Source organism: Dendropsophus ebraccatus, chromosome 6 (genome assembly GCF_027789765.1).
Source record: "Dendropsophus ebraccatus isolate aDenEbr1 chromosome 6, aDenEbr1.pat, whole genome shotgun sequence".
In the NCBI taxonomy this organism is placed as follows: Eukaryota; Metazoa; Chordata; class Amphibia; order Anura; family Hylidae; genus Dendropsophus; species Dendropsophus ebraccatus.
In genome coordinates, this window is record NC_091459.1 from 77,345,415 (window position 1) to 77,362,746 (window position 17,332).

General features: G+C 40.2%; 1 protein-coding gene across 1 annotated transcript in view; it reads left to right on the top strand.

Annotated features, from left to right (window-relative positions):
• Positions 1-16,126, top strand: part of SLC7A14 (solute carrier family 7 member 14) — a 78,433-nt gene extending 62,307 nt beyond the window's left edge. Inside the window, exons 4-8 of the mRNA XM_069973817.1 lie at positions 3,159-3,376; positions 5,319-5,465; positions 7,365-7,573; positions 7,665-8,542; positions 13,054-16,126. Of these exons, the coding sequence (XP_069829918.1) occupies positions 3,159-3,376; positions 5,319-5,465; positions 7,365-7,573; positions 7,665-8,542; positions 13,054-13,370 (1,769 nt within the window). The 3' untranslated portion in view covers positions 13,371-16,126. The remainder of the gene's footprint in view (positions 1-3,158; positions 3,377-5,318; positions 5,466-7,364; positions 7,574-7,664; positions 8,543-13,053) is intronic.
• The last annotated feature ends 1,206 nt before the right edge of the window (positions 16,127-17,332 follow it).

Consider the following 17,332-nt stretch of genomic DNA (forward strand, 5'->3'; position numbering starts at 1 on the left):
GGGATAGAATTCTGGAGCAAATTGCACTACATTGAATATGCATTTAGGCATCTTTTGCCTTAATATAACACCAATATATTCTGTAGCAATTTATAATACAGAAGATAAATGTACCGACAAATTCAGACATGACAGGGTAACAAACCAGTTAACAATTCAGACAAGAAGAGTAAAGGGCCTGCTCACTAGAGCGTACAATGTATATAAAGGAGCTAAAAGTGTCCGATTTGTACAAAGGCCCAGCCATCCTTTATGAAGAGTAAGGTAGCTCACATAAAGGTAAATGAGCCAGACACCCAATCAATATCTGTTTATGCCATATATAAGTCCATTAGGGCACATGGGGTTTAATGAATACTGTTTTATGAAGCTAGAGGCTTAACGGTGCCTTCACACCTACCGTATCGCAGTAGAAAATCCGCTGCGGATCCGCAGCAGATCCGCAGCAGATTTAACTAAATGAATGAACACAGCATTAAATACGCACTGTCAAATCCGCTGCGGATCCACAGCAGATTTATAAGTGCGGATTTAGTGCTGTGTCCATTCATGTAGTTGAATCCGCTGCGGATCCGCAGCGGATTTTCTACTGCGATACGGTAGGTGTTAAGGCACCCTAAAAGTAAGAAAGAGAGATTAAAGAACTACTCCGGCAATGTAAAGGTTAATGAGTCAAACACCCAGTCACTATCTGTATAGGCACATATATCAAGTCCATAAGAAGCTTAAAAGGAAGAGAGAGATTAAAGATGTACTCCGGCCATGTAAAGTTTTTACCTTACCCTGCTCCTTTGGGGTCCTCCTGTGGTGTCTCTGGGTCACCCGTGGAATGGGCTCACTGCCACTTCCGAGACTTTATCTATGCAGTTACAGCCCTCTCAGCCAATTACTGGTGCAGAGCTGTCTCATCTCAGGCAGTGATTGGCTGAGTGAGTCAGCCTCAAAGTGGCGATGGAAGAGTTCAGCAGGGAGCCTGGAGACACTGCAGGAGGACACAGGGGGGAGTATAGTGAGGTAAAAATAACATGTTTATTATGTTCTACTAGGGGCAGCAATACATAAAAAGTTTTACATAACTGGAGTACCCTTTAAGGAATGTGAAAGGCTTGGCTAAAAAAAATATATTTTTAAAGGCAAAGTTAAAACTATGTCTTTGGAATGACGGTGGGATGTTCTTTTTATGGAATTAGTTGGTGGAACATAAAGCAGGGGTAGGGTGGTAAACAGAAGGAGTATCTTTAGGTAGATGCAGCATTTTGGAAAGTTATTTGTGCCTGAAGGAACTTTGTAAGGGAATCTTCTACTCAGGACAATATGCAGAAGCAAGAGACAGAGGCCCACTGCACCTCCTTTCGCACCATATTTATCATGATTTTACACCTGTTAGCAGTTGTAAATAATGACAAATATCTACGCTAGCTCCGGGGTAGTGTATGAGAGTGGAGAGAAGAAGCTGGCCTAAGCTGCATGGCCTGTAGTTATACTGGCAGCAGCCCTACAAATTATATTAGAAATTATGAGAGATATATTTTAACAAAGTATACCTTTTTCTGTGCAAGGCCCATTTTGAACAAAAGATCTGGGGCTTTTTCCAACTTTCAGCCTTGTTTACAAGTGAACTTGGTGGTTGGGGCTTGGCACAAAGAGAGTGGGGCCTCCAGTTTGAGCCTGCAAGCTGACAGAAATTGCAGCTGCATGGGCAGCCAAAGATGTGTCAGATGTATTGAGATGCATGAAACACCTAAGCCTGTCTGCAGCCATGTAAGATATGTGCTTTCCTTTTGGGGATGATTTGTTTTTTGGATTTGTTACCCAGAAGATGTTCTAAAAGCCAAAAGTCCTCCAAGAGACTGTGCATGTGTGTATCCCTGCAAGCTCTTCTTGGTCCCACTGGGCTTCTCTTGTCTATAGAACACGTGTGTGAGAACCCACAGTGCAGTGGACAATCTAGCTATATTATAAAGTACACTGTAGAGTGGCCACTGCATTGTTTTGCATTGCATTGTACAGAGGTTGGGTCAGCCTGCCATTGAATGTGGCTTATGCTGAAGAATGCACTTCAGACAGATATGGTAAAAAATTTCTTGCACAAGATGTGTACATTGACTTGGCTGCAGTGGGTTACAGCATAGTTTCATCACTGGCAGTCTTTAGACAGAACCAGTTAATTATTTCTAAAATGATATAGCCATCCTTCAATATAAGGCTATGTTAACACTGCGTATGAGTCCGGCCGTAGTGCGAACTGCGAATATACGCACGTAGTTTTGAGGTTGATGCATTCGCTTGAAAGTATACGATATACGCCCGCACAGTGCACACTACGTATGAGCTTACGGCCGGATAGTATACGGCGCTGTGAAAAATGAACAAGACCATTGTTTGAGGACGGAAATGTTCCGTGCCATGGATTTCCATGCGGTCCCGTACGAAGTACTTATTTCAGCCAAATTGAACTTGATTTTTTGATCCAAAAGGTTCTGTGAGTTTTATTGGGCTGGACGAAGATTTCCAAGTAAATGACCTGTTTCAGATCGCTTCGAAACAAGCTAGGGAAGCATAACTGTACTATGGGCGTATGTTCGCGGTTCGTATGCATCCAGACGCATGTTGATTTTTCCCACGCCCGTAGTTTCAGCCGCACATGTACGGCGGCGTATGAAATGCGGCCGGACTCATACGCAGTGTGAACATAGCCTTAATGTGTAAAAGTTTCTATATTACTCATTGTCTCAGACTGTTAGATTAATATTCAGAGCATCTGTGAGTCTCTCACCCGCCTGTTATGTCACCTGTGACATGATAGTGGATGAATGCAATAAAAACATATAATAGAAGCTTACAAAATGCATGCATGGCTTACCTTACAGCAGAGTGCGTATAAATGTGCACATTATAGCACAGAAGATGATACATGTACTTCAGGAAAATGATCTTTGCGAAAGGCTTGAATCACCGATGCATTACTCACCCCTGTGACTCATAGTTAGACGTTCTCCTCTGGCATTGCCATTCTTCACCGTCTGATTGAATGAGCGCACAGCAGTCTACAGAGCATCATACTTTATTTTTGTCATTGTATTGCCATCCATTATAACATTGTACATATTGCATATTCCAGTTGCAATATTTGATTCTTCATTATTATTTCATTTCAGGCAAAGGTGAAGAATCCTATCCCGACCTTCTCGCTCTGGTCATTGCAGTTATTGTAACAATAATTGTTGCCCTGGGAGTAAAGAATTCTGTTGGATTTAATAATGTTCTGAATGTCATTAATTTGGCGGTGTGGGTCTTTATCATGATTGCTGGCCTTTTCTTCGTCAATGGAAAGAACTGGTCAGAAGGGAATTTTCTGCCCTATGGATGGTCAGGGGTAGGTGACTTCAAATCATTTTGTAGCAATTTATGCATTTTTAGACAGAACACATAGAAATAGTAATGGAGGTATTAAACAGGTACATTACTCTCCAATGGTCCTTTAAAGAGCATATTTTACAGCTTAGAAATTGTGTGGGCAGAGCTGCATGAAAGATTACTGGATTGTTTGTGCAGCCCCAAACTTCTATTATTCATAGGCCCCACGTGATCTGGTACACAGAGAGATGTGTGGCCAACAAACATAAATTTTTACACAGCAAAACCCTGCAATCAGCTGGTGAATTTGCTGGCTGATTGCTGGGTCTATTACGCAAGGCAATTGTCACCCTATTTGCCCATGGATCACCCCATGTAATAGTGCTCAAACATAGAAAACAAAGTAAGGCTATGTTCCCACTATGAAATAATCTCAGTATGTGAGATAACTAACTGCACCGTATACATCCAAATGGTAATCCTCACTAAAGGATCTCCACCAAATCCTTCTCAATCCAACATATTATGAAAAAATAGTGAGAATAAACTGGTGTTCAATACACCTGTACCTCTGTATTATTGGATCAGTCAATGAAAGGAATCCACGAACTCGGGCTTTTAGTATATACAATAGAGATTTATTCCTCGGTACCGGTACAAAAGATTCGCTCACAGGCTGTGAAATTCACCCAAGCGTCCACCTGGTGTCCTGCGGATGCTTCGGGGGATGAAGCATGTATGTGTGATCACTTACAGCTGCCTGTAGTGGACACATTTGTAGAATTCACTAATAAACAGTATTAAAGTAACAGGGGTGACTATAGGTACAGTAATGGGGGACAGGGCAGACTATAAGGTAAAGCAACAAGAGACATGAATGGCAGTCAGGTACAGCAACAAGGGACAAGGGGGACAATTAGGTATAGCAACAGGGGAAAGGGAAGACTATTAGATGTAGCAACAGTTGACCGAGGCGACAATCAGGGGAAAGAGGGGTTAATTTGCCTTTGTTATTTGTATTTTCTTACTTTGGGCTGTGGAGATGTTCAGCCCTTTCGGTTCTGATCACTTCCCACACACAACAGAGGAGATCAGAGCAGGGAGAGCTGCTAAAAAAACGTCCACCCTGACACTTATGTATTATCTATCTATTATGACAGACCAATCGCAGCGATCCCTGCTGATGCAAGTAGTGATAGGTCCCTGGCTGGTTGCTGGGACCTGTAACTTGTTGCCGATGTAACTTAAAGTTAAACTGCTACTGCACAATTTTCTTACAGCAACAGTTTAACTCATTCATGCAAGTATGTGGGGTTGCGCTAACATACAGCTCCCCAGACGTACATGTACGTGAATTTTCTTCAAGGTTAAAGTTTTACCCAAACACAGGAACAGTCAGTTGTAGGATAGCAAAATGCTATACTATAGCATATAAAATCTTCAACATGGGAGAAGGCATTTAGAAGTCTTTGGCAGCTTATAGATTATGAATAGACTTCAGGCAATGGTGATCGCACATGTGGGGTACACACTCAATTCATTTCAGGAATGATAGTGTTTTGTTATTCTCTATTCTTTGGATAGGGATAGCACTTTAAGTATCCTATTTATCCTTCAATAGAGCTGTGCGATTCTCCATCATCCACATCACACCATGAACCTTTACCTGCTTATATTTACCTGTGTTTCTTAAATGAGGGATTACCAATAAGAGGTCAAAGGAATACCATACATACCACGCATATTGAGTAAAAACAAGCTAAGTGTCAAGAAAGTAAATTTGGATGTGTGTCTGACATCCATCCAAAAACTGGACAATTTAGGGCATTTCCAAACAATATGTGACAAGGCACCTGTGTCTGTTCACAATCTCTTACTGAGCGATTGCTCTCTAATAAAATTGAAATCTAACTAAAATGAGAATGTATAATTTGCTTATTTTGTCTCTTTATATTCTGTAGGTCCTAAAAGGGGCAGCCACTTGCTTTTATGCATTCATTGGGTTTGACATCATAGCTACTACAGGAGAAGAGGCAAAGAGTCCCAATACCTCTATTCCATATGCCATTACTGCTTCTTTGATCACCTGTCTAACAGCATATGTATCTGTAAGTGTACTTGACTTAAAATTCATATTACAAAGTCATGATATAGTTCCTGCTAAAAGGTGGGTGATTTTTACGTAAATAGCTGAAAGTAGAACTACCAGACCCAATACATGAAATACGTGAAAGATACACAAACGTCAACAGCAAAAATGTTTTGTACTTTTTGCTGATGGAAATGGTTCAAATAAAGAATACTTACCTACCCGAGCACCCACAGTTCTCATTCCAGCACTATTTACTGTAGTTCCCTGTTTATCACCACATACTTTAAGGACAATGCAAATCAGCCTTGGCTGAGACAGGACACTGCAGCAGCCAACTGGTTTAGTAAGCAGTTTCTGTTGAAATCTTCGAAATTGCAACAAACTGTGACAAATGGGGAGCCAGAAAACCCTGCAACAGGAGCGGTGGGGAACAGGGTAGGTGAGTATAAATCATTTTTTTACCATGCCCCCAGCAAAACACAAGCATTTGTAGAATACCTTAACCTGTTAATGAATCAAGCAACTTTATAGAAGTTACCTCTATATAATACTGAAAGAATTGATTTTCACTAATGGAAATCTAGTTTATTATTAAGGATTAGCTATCCACTTGGGTTTTCTGTTGTTCTGCATAGTCAATGATGTAGTGTCAGATCTGCCGCCTACAGGGCATTGGTGCCACCAGAAAGACTTCATTGATTTACATGGGGCCCATGGATGTTCCTGTATCGTGTCAGACAGGTTAGCAGAAAAATAGTGCTGCATGCAAAGCTTTTTTTACCAGGATTGTTGCTTTTTGTTGTGCTGGAATCTGTAATCTGTCAACTAATGGAACATCCAATGCAGATGTGAACTTGGCCTACAGAGTTTTTCCAATTTCAAATATTCTCAGGTAGGCCATCAATATCTGATGAGGTGTCTTACCAAACAATGGCTCCCAGGTGCACACCCTATGCATCAGCTGGAGGCTCCAGCTCAACAAGGTGTACCGAGCAGAGGTTTCTTGTTGATATACATTGCGTGTATCTGGGCGCTGCTGCTTGGCCAGATAGCTGAATGGTGGAGGTGTTGGCTATCAGCAACCTGCTGATTAGATATTGCTGCCCTATTGGGAGGATAGGCCATCAATATGTGAAATTGCAGAACCCCTTTAGAGCATGTCATTTATGTAAACGTTTTATATGTCGTCCAGACATGTCAAAAGCTTCGATCACACTAGGGCTCAGTCCTGAGACCCGCTGCGGATGGGAGTTACTGTATAACTAGACAATGTGTTCAACATTTATATAAAGGACAGTATAGCTTTAAGCTTAAACATTTTCTTATGAGGTTATAGCTAACACATTATCATTAAAATATTTTTTATTTTAGATAATATAGCTCCTGCTGTTTGCTACCATATGCGCTCACAGTTTGTTTTTCAAAGATGGCAACACAAGTCACTGTTCATACAGATATTACTAACAGACATTTCTATCATATATTATAATGTTCAAATTAAAGGTCAGTCAAAGATATGACCTAGTCATGTGGCACTCACACTAATACTAGTTACTAGATGTATGGTTTTCACCCTAGTGCTAAGTTTTAACAATACTATAACAGCACTGGTGAAACTAAGGCTATGTTCACACTGGTGTTCACTGATAAAGCCTGATTTGAGGGGAAGAATAGTGCATCATGCAGTACTGTTACAGTATAACAGAAGCCAATGGACACGTCCAGCACTGTTGCCAAGGTCTTAGTTATATCAGAAATCGTAACAGTGGTGTGAACACAATCTAGCAAACAGTAACAAAGGGTCAAATATTAGTGCTCAAAATCTTTATCAGTGTGATGTTAGGAAATTTAGCACACCGATACATAATCAGGTGTACAATTCTTCATCTAGCTATATCGCTGTTTGTCTTTTTAGGTAAGCGTTATATTGACGTTAATGGTCCCATACAATATGATTGACTCCGAATCACCTCTGATGGAGATGTTTGTAGCACATGGTTTCTATGCTGCTAAATTTATTGTGGCCATTGGATCTGTAGCTGGGCTCACTGTCAGCTTGTTTGGTTCTCTGTTCCCTATGCCCAGAGTGATCTATGCAATGTCTGGGGATGGATTGTTATTCAGGTTAGTATCGCTTATATTAATGTCTGTCAATGTCAATGTCTGATCACTGTGAATCTATTAAAGTGATATGTTTTCTTGTTTGTATTTGTAGGTTTTTATCCCATGTCAGCTCTTACACAGAGACACCAGTTGTGGCATGTATTGTGTCAGGATTTCTCGCAGCCTTGCTGTCTTTACTGGTCAGTTTACGTGATCTTATAGAAATGATGTCTATCGGAACTCTCTTAGCCTACACCCTGGTATCTGTATGTGTCTTGTTACTGCGCTACCAGCCTGAGAGCGACATTGATGGGTTTGTTAAATTTCTTTCCGAAGAACATACCAAGAAAAAAGAAGGAATCATTGCTGACTGTGAGAAAGAGATTTGTTCTCCTATGAGTGATGGAGAGGAATTCAGTGGTCCAGCCACAAACACATGTGGGGCAAAGAATCTGCCATCTCTTGGGGATAATGAAATGCTCATTGGTAAATCTGACAAATCCAACTACAATGTTAACCATCCAAACTATGGAACAGTTGACATGACGTCGGGCATAGAGGCAGATGGGTCTGAAAACATTTACCTTATCAAGCTGAAGAAATTCATAGGTCCACGATACTATACAATGAGAATACGGCTTGGCTTACCTGGAAAAATGGATCGACCAACGCTCACCACTGGTCGTACAGTGACCATCTGTGTCATGCTTCTTTTCATCTTATTATTCATCTTCTGCTCTTTTATAATATTTGGTGCAGATTATGTTTATGACCAAGTGTGGTGGGCCGTCCTGTTGGTTGTTTTGATGGTACTGCTCATCTTCGCGTTGGTTTTTGTTATTCTACAACAACCAGAGAACCCAAAAAAATTGCCTTACATGGCACCCTGTGTCCCATTTGTTCCTGCATTTGCCATGCTAGTCAACATTTACCTTATGCTAAAATTGTCATCCATTACTTGGATCCGCTTTGCTGTCTGGTGCTTTGTGGGTAAGTTGTGAAATCATTAATAATTGAAACCTATATACATATATATATTTTTATTTTCACTATGTTATTAATGTACTACAGCATAACTAAAACACATTAAAGGACAAGTCCGGCCACAGGCATTTTCCTCCGGGGTAGGCAGGAAACATAACAAACAATACTAACTCACCTCCCCCTGTGGCTCTCCAGTGCTAGATTACCACTCCTGCTCCCTGCTGGGCTCCAGGATATCCAGCAAAGCCAACATCACTTCCCGGCTGATCAACAACTCAAGGGAAAATGCCTTCTAACGGTGGTCCCAGAGCCAGTAAGGTGGTGGATCGTGGGCGCGGGGAGAGGTAAGCAATACATGATTGCTATTTTCTCCCCTGCCATCTATCAGAAGTTAGCTGAGGCCGGACCTCTCCTTTAATGTGTAGGAGCCTTAAAGGGGTTTTCCCATGAAGGACGCTGCAGATAGACGATGAGTACCTGCTGGTGGGGGTATGACTGGTCACAAAAACAGGAATTCTATGTTCCTCCTATTGTAAGCAGTGGTGACCATTCACTACAGTACTCATTTTTAAAACTCAAAGGGGGACATTTACTAAGCGTCCGTCCGAGGCGTACGCCAGGGGGAAGGTGCAGATTCGCCCTTCTCCCTGGCGTACGCCTCCCGCCAGTGTACTTGTACGCCGATCTTAATAAATCCCCCCAACATGTCATCACAACTGGTGTTTAGATAATATGACATCATTTACACAGTGGGTGAGGAATAAGGGTTAGAAAGTTTGCACAGGATGAACAATGTTTGCTGACCCTTGAACTAAAGGACATCTTATGATAATAATAATGATAGCAATAATAATATTTACCCTAAATATACAATGAAAATACGAATCCAAATACAAAATAAAACTAATACAATACAGACACATAGGGGGAGATTTTTCAAACTCGTGTAAAGTACAACTGGCTCAGTTGCCCCTAGCAACCAATCAGATTCCACCTTTCATTTTTTTTAAAGACTGTGAGGAATAAAAGGTGGACTCTTTGGAAAATGAAAGTTGGAATCTGATTGGTTGCTAGGGGCAACTAAGACAATTCTACTTTACACCAGTTTGATAAATCTTCCCCCATAGTGAAACCTTTTTTTTTTTTTTTTTTTTTACAAAACAATCTATTTGAAAACACCATCTCTAGCAAAAGCAGATCTTCTGTAAATAATTTTCATTATATGATACATGCACAGACCATTTTTAATGCCATTTTTGCTGGATGTGGTAAACAAACATGCTTTACTGTATATTCGTATAAGGCCCTTGTCCTATAATAATAGTTATAATCTGTATGACAAGGCCTCAACAACAGCAATGTGAAGGGGTTAAGGGCACATTCCCACAAGACAAAAACAATTGCAGACTTTCCCCAGTATAAAGAAAATATTCCCTAAAACATGCAGAATTTTTTTTTATACACAATTGTAGATTTTGCTACAGATCCACCATAATATTGGCAACAGTAAATTTCATTATAGATTTGTTTCAGATTTTGGCTTCCACAGTAAAATTATGCTGCCACATCTCGGGTCAATTTCCGAGCTAATTTCCTTTTGGATGTTTAATCCCAGCAATACAGTGTAGTCCCCACAAGTTTAGGGGGGGGGCTGTACAGTACAATCTGGTATTGGCTGGAACTATACACACTCTCTGACACCCCCTTACAATGAGCAGTGAAATTCTATGCAGGATGTACTACAAATCCCAGCAATACAGTGTCGTCCTCACGAGTTTAGGGGGGGGGGCTGTACGGTACAATCTGGTATTGGCCGAAACTATACACACACTCTCTGACACCCCCTTACAATGAGCAGTGAAGTTTTATGCAGGATGTACTACAAATCCCAGCAATACAGTTTCGTCCCCACGAGTTTAGGGAGGGCTGTACGGTACAATCTGGTATTGGCCGGAACTATACACACACTCTCTCACACCCCCTTACAATGAGCAGTGAAGTTCTATGCAGGATGTACTAGAAATCCCAGCAATCCAATGTAGTACAGCAGGACCACCAGCCCCCAAATCAAAAAAGAGTACACTGAGCACTTCTTATGGGTCTGTATGCAACACCTAATGTCCCCTTTCTGCCAGCAGCCGATCACCACAGTGTGCTGGTGAAATTGTGGTAGCAGCACTGCAAGTCCCAGTCAGCAGTCTGCAGTAATACTATTAAAAAACACTTTTAAGCCCTGAAAAGGGCTGTTTGTTTGTATTGCTAGTATTCCCTGCCTACTGGAACGCTAAATCCTACACTGACACTCTCCCTGACCAGCAGCAGCTCTGTCCCTAATCTCTTCCAGCACACATCTGAAGCGAGTACTGCCGGAGTTTTATATGGCAGGGTCATCTGATCTGGCCAACCAATCGCTGCTATCGACATGTATGGGGCACCACGTGATTGCAGGATTCACCAAAGAGTCTCCTGCATGTTTATTGGCTGAGAAATAGCGCCCAAACTTACAGGAAACAGATGATGAGGTTTTCTCGAGTATCGCGAGATGCTCGTCCGAGTAACGAGTACCATCGAGTACCCTAATACTCGATCCAGTACCAAGCTCGGACGAGCATGCTCGCTCATCACTATTAATAATAGAAGTAATCACTAGTGCATAGACATGTATGTAAGCAGATGGAGCTCAGGTCTGCTAATGTATGTCCCCTCCATAGGGGTCATCCCGGACCTGCACGGCTTGTTGTGTATCGTAAGGTTTCCAAATAGGAAGCACTTCATGGAACACGTATGTGATGGTTGCAGGTGTATCCTCTTCTGTATTCTCTCTAGAGCCTTAGAGCAGATGGCATTTCTACTGAGATCTATATACGAGGAACATTTTTGTGCTGTGTATTTTTCTTTACCAAGCATAGTGTATGAGCTCACGTTGAGCCAAGAATAAAGCACACTGACAAGCTTAAGTTTGTTTTCCTTTTTTTTTTAACCTTGTACCCCATGGAGAACAGGGTACATTGTAAAGGGCATAGAGATTCCCTTTACATCTTTTCCACTGTGTTCACAGGTGTACATAGCAATTAAATATGCAGTTCTGCCAACATTTCATCTCCTTGAGTCTTTGGCTTGCAGCTGTGAATAATGAATTCTGCATATATAATGTTACATAAAAGAGTAATGCACATAAAAGGCAATTAATACATTCTTTTTTCAGTTCCTAAAATTCCCGTCAGATGGGCTGGTTATGAAGACTTATCAGACAGGGCCCATCAGAGCAGATAGTAGCAGTTATAATTGGGCTTTCGCGGGACAGGGCTCACCATGACTCGGACAAGACACAGCCTCATTAAATTTCTATGAAAAGAACTTTGCTCATATACCATCTGGCACTGCTAGACCCGAGGCTTCTCTGCACATCAAGAGATTTCTCTAACACTCATCATGCATATTTAATTTGTGAAGCTGTCAGTGATAAAATAATTTAGCATCCCTATCAACATATTATCTTCCTGATGAGGCCGAATTTCATGATAGGGGTTTGTCATCAACAGTGAAGCATATGTGCACCTAACCAAACTAGTCCCCATCACAATGTAGGTAAACATGAGAAGGGAAAAGGGAAATGGAAGGGTTCTTCGGGTTAATCTGCCCTTGTATTTTCACAGTTCAGAACCTGGATATCTTCCAAGAGCTCATTCATTTAAGATGCATGTAGCAACCGGACACCTAAGGAATTTATTCTCATGTGATAACATCTAGTGACAGACGGCAGAACATGTTGCTCACAATGAAAGTGCCTTTACTAGAACAACAGTCATGACCCATTTAGGTTCTGGGACTCTTTCAGTTACATAATGGCACTGAATGGAATAATTACACAACAGTCAATTGCTTCTCAGGTGGTTGAACAGTATCAGCATCAAATGTATTTCTTTTTACAAAAACAGTGCTACTCAAGTCAACAAGCTTTGTCTTATATTGTAGCTTAGCTTTAAGTGACTGGACAGGTGTGCTGGCAGGGAAGAGCACATAGAAGCTTCATCTCTGGCCTAAACTAGGCTATAACATTGACTAAACTAGTCCCCCCTCCCCCTACTTCCCTGGGCTAGCAAGGACTAAATGGTTTGTTCCAGCCCTCCGAGAAGAGAGGTTTGAACTTGGGGACAAAGAACTTTGTAGTTGCTTCTAGAAGCCTGTGCAGGAAAGCTCATGTAACCTGCTTCTCCACCAGAGGTGGCAGCACAGAGAGTATGAACTGTTACACAATTATACATCTCAGTGTATGTACATATTAGACAGTATAAAGCAATCTAATACATATTAGACTTGTTTACACTCCCAGTACCCATATACTGACAGAGGAGAATGTACCATTAAAGGACAACCTATATTCTGCAGCACCAGGTAGATCGAGCACCTGGATACTGCATGATGGTTTTATTTTAACCCATTTGAAGTTAATAACAATATTCACACTTCAATTATCATTACTAATATTGTATTCTTTTCTTTCTGTGGTTTCACAGGCTTGTTGATATATTTTGGCTACGGCATGTGGAACAGCACCCTAGAAATTAGTGCAAGAGAAGAGGTTCTCCACCAGAGCACTTACCAGAGATATGATGTGGATGACACCTTTTCAGTAGACGATGGCTTCTCCTATCCACCAGAAGAAGAAAAATCCCAGGACTGGGGAAGTGCAGATACAAAAGGGTACTACTATCAGCAGACAGGGGAGGCAAAGGACAGCACCCGGACAAACAGCAAACCCAAAAGTAAAGGAAAACATAAACAAGACTTTGATGCTTTGATTGCCAATGAGGAGTTAGACTACCCAGAATAGGTCACACATTGTGTTTGTGATCCACCTCAACTGTGGCCTAAACAGCAGCAGCTTCCCAGGCCCTATATGGGGGTTCTCTTCTCTCTCATACAGTGTACTGCTTACTAAGTTGTAAACTAGTGTTTAATGTTTTGCTGATTTTCCTTTTCATACATATTTGACCTAAATTATCTTAGTATGTTTTATTTAACTACAAAGAGCATAGTTCAAAACAATACAGAGTACAATGTGTCTTTTTGTTCTTCTGCCTAAAGTAAGCGTTGAAGTAGATGGTTACAGCTGGCAATTCTTCAATGGATTTTTCCTATTTATACAATATTTTTATATTTATAAATAAAGAAACATGCTTTATGTTTTTGGGAAAGAATAGAGAAGATTTAGAGAATGGTGAATCAGGGAGGATTATTGATTCCAAAATAAAGTTATAAAACCAAAGTAAGAGGACATGCTGCAGTGTAAAATATACAGCACAGGATTTCTATTGTACTTGTTTATCATAGGACAGTATGGGGATGGGAATCGTGATGGAAAAGAGTTGTACATGTAGGACATTTATGCAGGAAAGGTACAATCACTAAACGAAGAACTTTGGCAAAGTTACAACTAGCTGGAAAATTCCACTTGTAAAATATAGAATGGGACTGCAATTAGAAAGGAAACAGACCTATCAGAATTTTCATAGACACAGAAATACAACTATGATGTGTAAAACTGTCGTGTTACAGCCAACAATGATATTATTCAATAACTATGTGGCTTGACTAGAAAGACATTTCCATTGTTCTTATGGAAAGTAGATGATTTGGATGTTTAGTTTCTGGCTTTGGGGATACCAGTGTTTGCCCAAGGATACAAGGATGTAGTGCTCAAATAACCTAGCTGGAATAATTGGAGCCTTATGATAAAGATGATGGGTCCCTTACCAGACACTATAGCAATGATGCATTGTTTTTGTAGGCTTTGCTTCTTAACCAGTGCTGTAGCATGCTACGGGTCCATGGGCTTTTGGGCACTACCCTAATGTCCAACTGGTCAGTCTGCCCTTGAGATCAACAGACAAAATAGTAATTATGAATAAGATGCAGTTAAGCCATGTGTGCCAAATAGCTTAGAAGAAGAAAAAAGAATCTATATTGGTTTTTATTCTTACACTATTAACCAACAATTTTATTCAAGGGATGCTGCCTGTACATAGCTGAACATGTAGAGTAGTGGCTAGGCCCGCACAATTATCTGATTAGACTCTGCTGGCTATAAAGGATTCGTGTTCCTCTGTGAGAGGAGTTTTCTAATGTAGATTTCATATAAAAAATAAATAGAAAATAGTTTAAATTATTGATACAAAGAATGCTACCCTCAGGTGTGTAATATAAAATCTATCAATGATCACATTTTAGTTAAGGTGCAGTTTCAGATGGTTGTCGTTCCTTTAACAGAAGTCTTTCCCAAACCAGTATATTTTTTGCCTACTTGGGAAAAGATACTGAAAAGTTAAAGAATGGTTCTGATTGTATATATCCTGTTATAGTTGTAACGCACGCAGCCTAGGAACACAATCGCTGCAGTTTAAGACATGTCCGATATATTTTTACACGACTGAAAGTATTTTTCAGATGTAGTTGCATGTTTCACGTCAAGTTCCTAAATTGTGTGATTTTCTACCTCTGCTTTTACTTCCACTTTTCTTTCAATGTACATATTCCAACATGGAACTTGGCAGTGAATCCACCTCGTCTTATGATGCTTGTGATATCGCTAGAATGTTTATAGATGTTAGAGATTTATAGATTCTTTCCATGTCAATGTTTTGCAGTGTCTTTACTATGCTTTATATCTAATTTCACTATTAAAGACTGGAAGTGTGGAAGGCAAGACAGTGTGCTATGAAAACATTGAATTCTTGCACTAGGTATACTGAGACTAAATATATAAATATGCTGTACACCTGTGTGTATGTGTAACCAGTGCATTCTCTGTATATACCTCTGTGCAACAACATACACATAAGAAATCATTTCAGTGCAGTAGTAAAGTACAGTGTGACATCCACAGTATTTTTTGTGATCATCTCTGGTGATTCTGTATTGTACTTATTGAGAACTTCCGTAAGTAAATGCACTGTCAATAAACTCCTGTTACTCTCTACTATTTAAATGCTATGGACACCTTTCAATGCATTCATTTGACTTATTTTGGTTTAGAATAAATAAGTAGTTTCCAGCCCAACTCTCTCCTCTTCTGAATGATCCTCTATGCTGTCTTAGGGCATGTCCACACTACGGAATCCCGGCAGATCACCCGCCACTAATTCCACAGTTCGCCCCCGCTTCGGCAGATTCCGCTGTCCACCTGAAGAATGAGCATGTGCATTCTATGTTACCAACAGAGTTGCGTGCAGCCACAAGTAGCCGCGAGCGGGGGTGAGCTGTGGAATCTAGAGAGGTACATTTTTTAATAAAGACAAATGGGAAAACTGTTTTTTTTTTAAACCAAAATAAGCAGAACGTAATAAAAAAAAACATGCATTCAAAAGTTTATAACTATATAATAGCAAACTAACCCAGACAATAGATATGTGAAGAGAAATATTTTTTATATATGCCTTAATATATTACAGCATCATTTGTATGTTGTAATGTACAGTAATACACTTAAACCAGAATTCAACACACTACCAGAACATCCAGATTGCCCACCTAAGGCATGTGGCTTTGGTGGGTAAAGAAATGAAGATTCCTACTAGTACATGCTTTCATAGGTCCAAAAAACTCAGTTCACTCCAGTTCACTCCCGCTAATGTAAAATGTAACTTTTATTGCTCCCCCTCTTAAAGTGATTTTAAGATAGGGAGCAATAAAAGTTACGTTTTACAATAATAGGGGTGAGCTAGAGTTAAATTTTTGGGATTTTGGCCCTTTCTGAGTGGAGTTATATATGTCTACCCAGTGTCACACCTTTCAGCACTTTATTTTTGGTTGACTTCCTATTAGGCCACACTAGAATGTAAATGTATCAAGAAAATGCAGCATTAATGTTATAATTGTTTGACTGTATTATTGTTCATGTAACACTGAAAAGATACTTCAAGTTTGGTGGTACTTTGACTCCTTATGCCGTTGCCTAAAACATTGCTATTAGCGCCCACTGCAAATGAGCATAGACCAGGGGCAAAGTACTATAGACTACAATTTATGATAGTCTATAGAGGGCCTATAGGATGCAGGATGCTATAAAGCAATCTATAGCAGCGATGCACAACATTTGGCCCTTATGTGCCTTAGGTTCGGTCCTCAGGGGAAGCCAAACTTTCCAGTATTTTAACCAGTACTGCCAAAATGGACTTGCTTCTAAATGTATGTTTGAGCTTTTTGGTGAAGTTTTCTTGCTACAGTAAATGGAGTATTTATCTTTAACATCTTCCAGAAGTTGCAAAGGGACAAATAGTTTCCACAATTGGCTGTCATCTTTTATTTCTCTTAGAAATAATATATTGCAGAAATATAATGCCATAAAATGTGTACATCTGGCCAGAAATGGTGGCTTTGTTCATGGCCTGTGAGACTTTTGTTGGCGTCCTGCTAATCAGCTATTGGTGATAGACCATCAATTAATTAAGAAGTGACTGGCCCTAAAACATTGACCAACCCTTCAGTGTCACTGTTGTATCCAGTATGGTTGGTATGCATGACATATAATACGCCTGGGGTCACACGGATTATGGTAGCCCTGGCCTTATATGTTTGTTCCACAAAGATTAAAATCTTGTGGGCCTCTCACCTACATGTAAATCAATGTATTTGAATTGACTGCTAATGTTGCACCAGCGACAAAAATGTCCATATAAAAATGGTAGTTTTATAAGTTGCATGTAAATGAAATGTTCATAAGATTGTCACGTGTAAAATCGGTCAATAAGAAATGCAGAAGAAAAGGGAATGAAACAATCTGTCTTTAACAAGTTG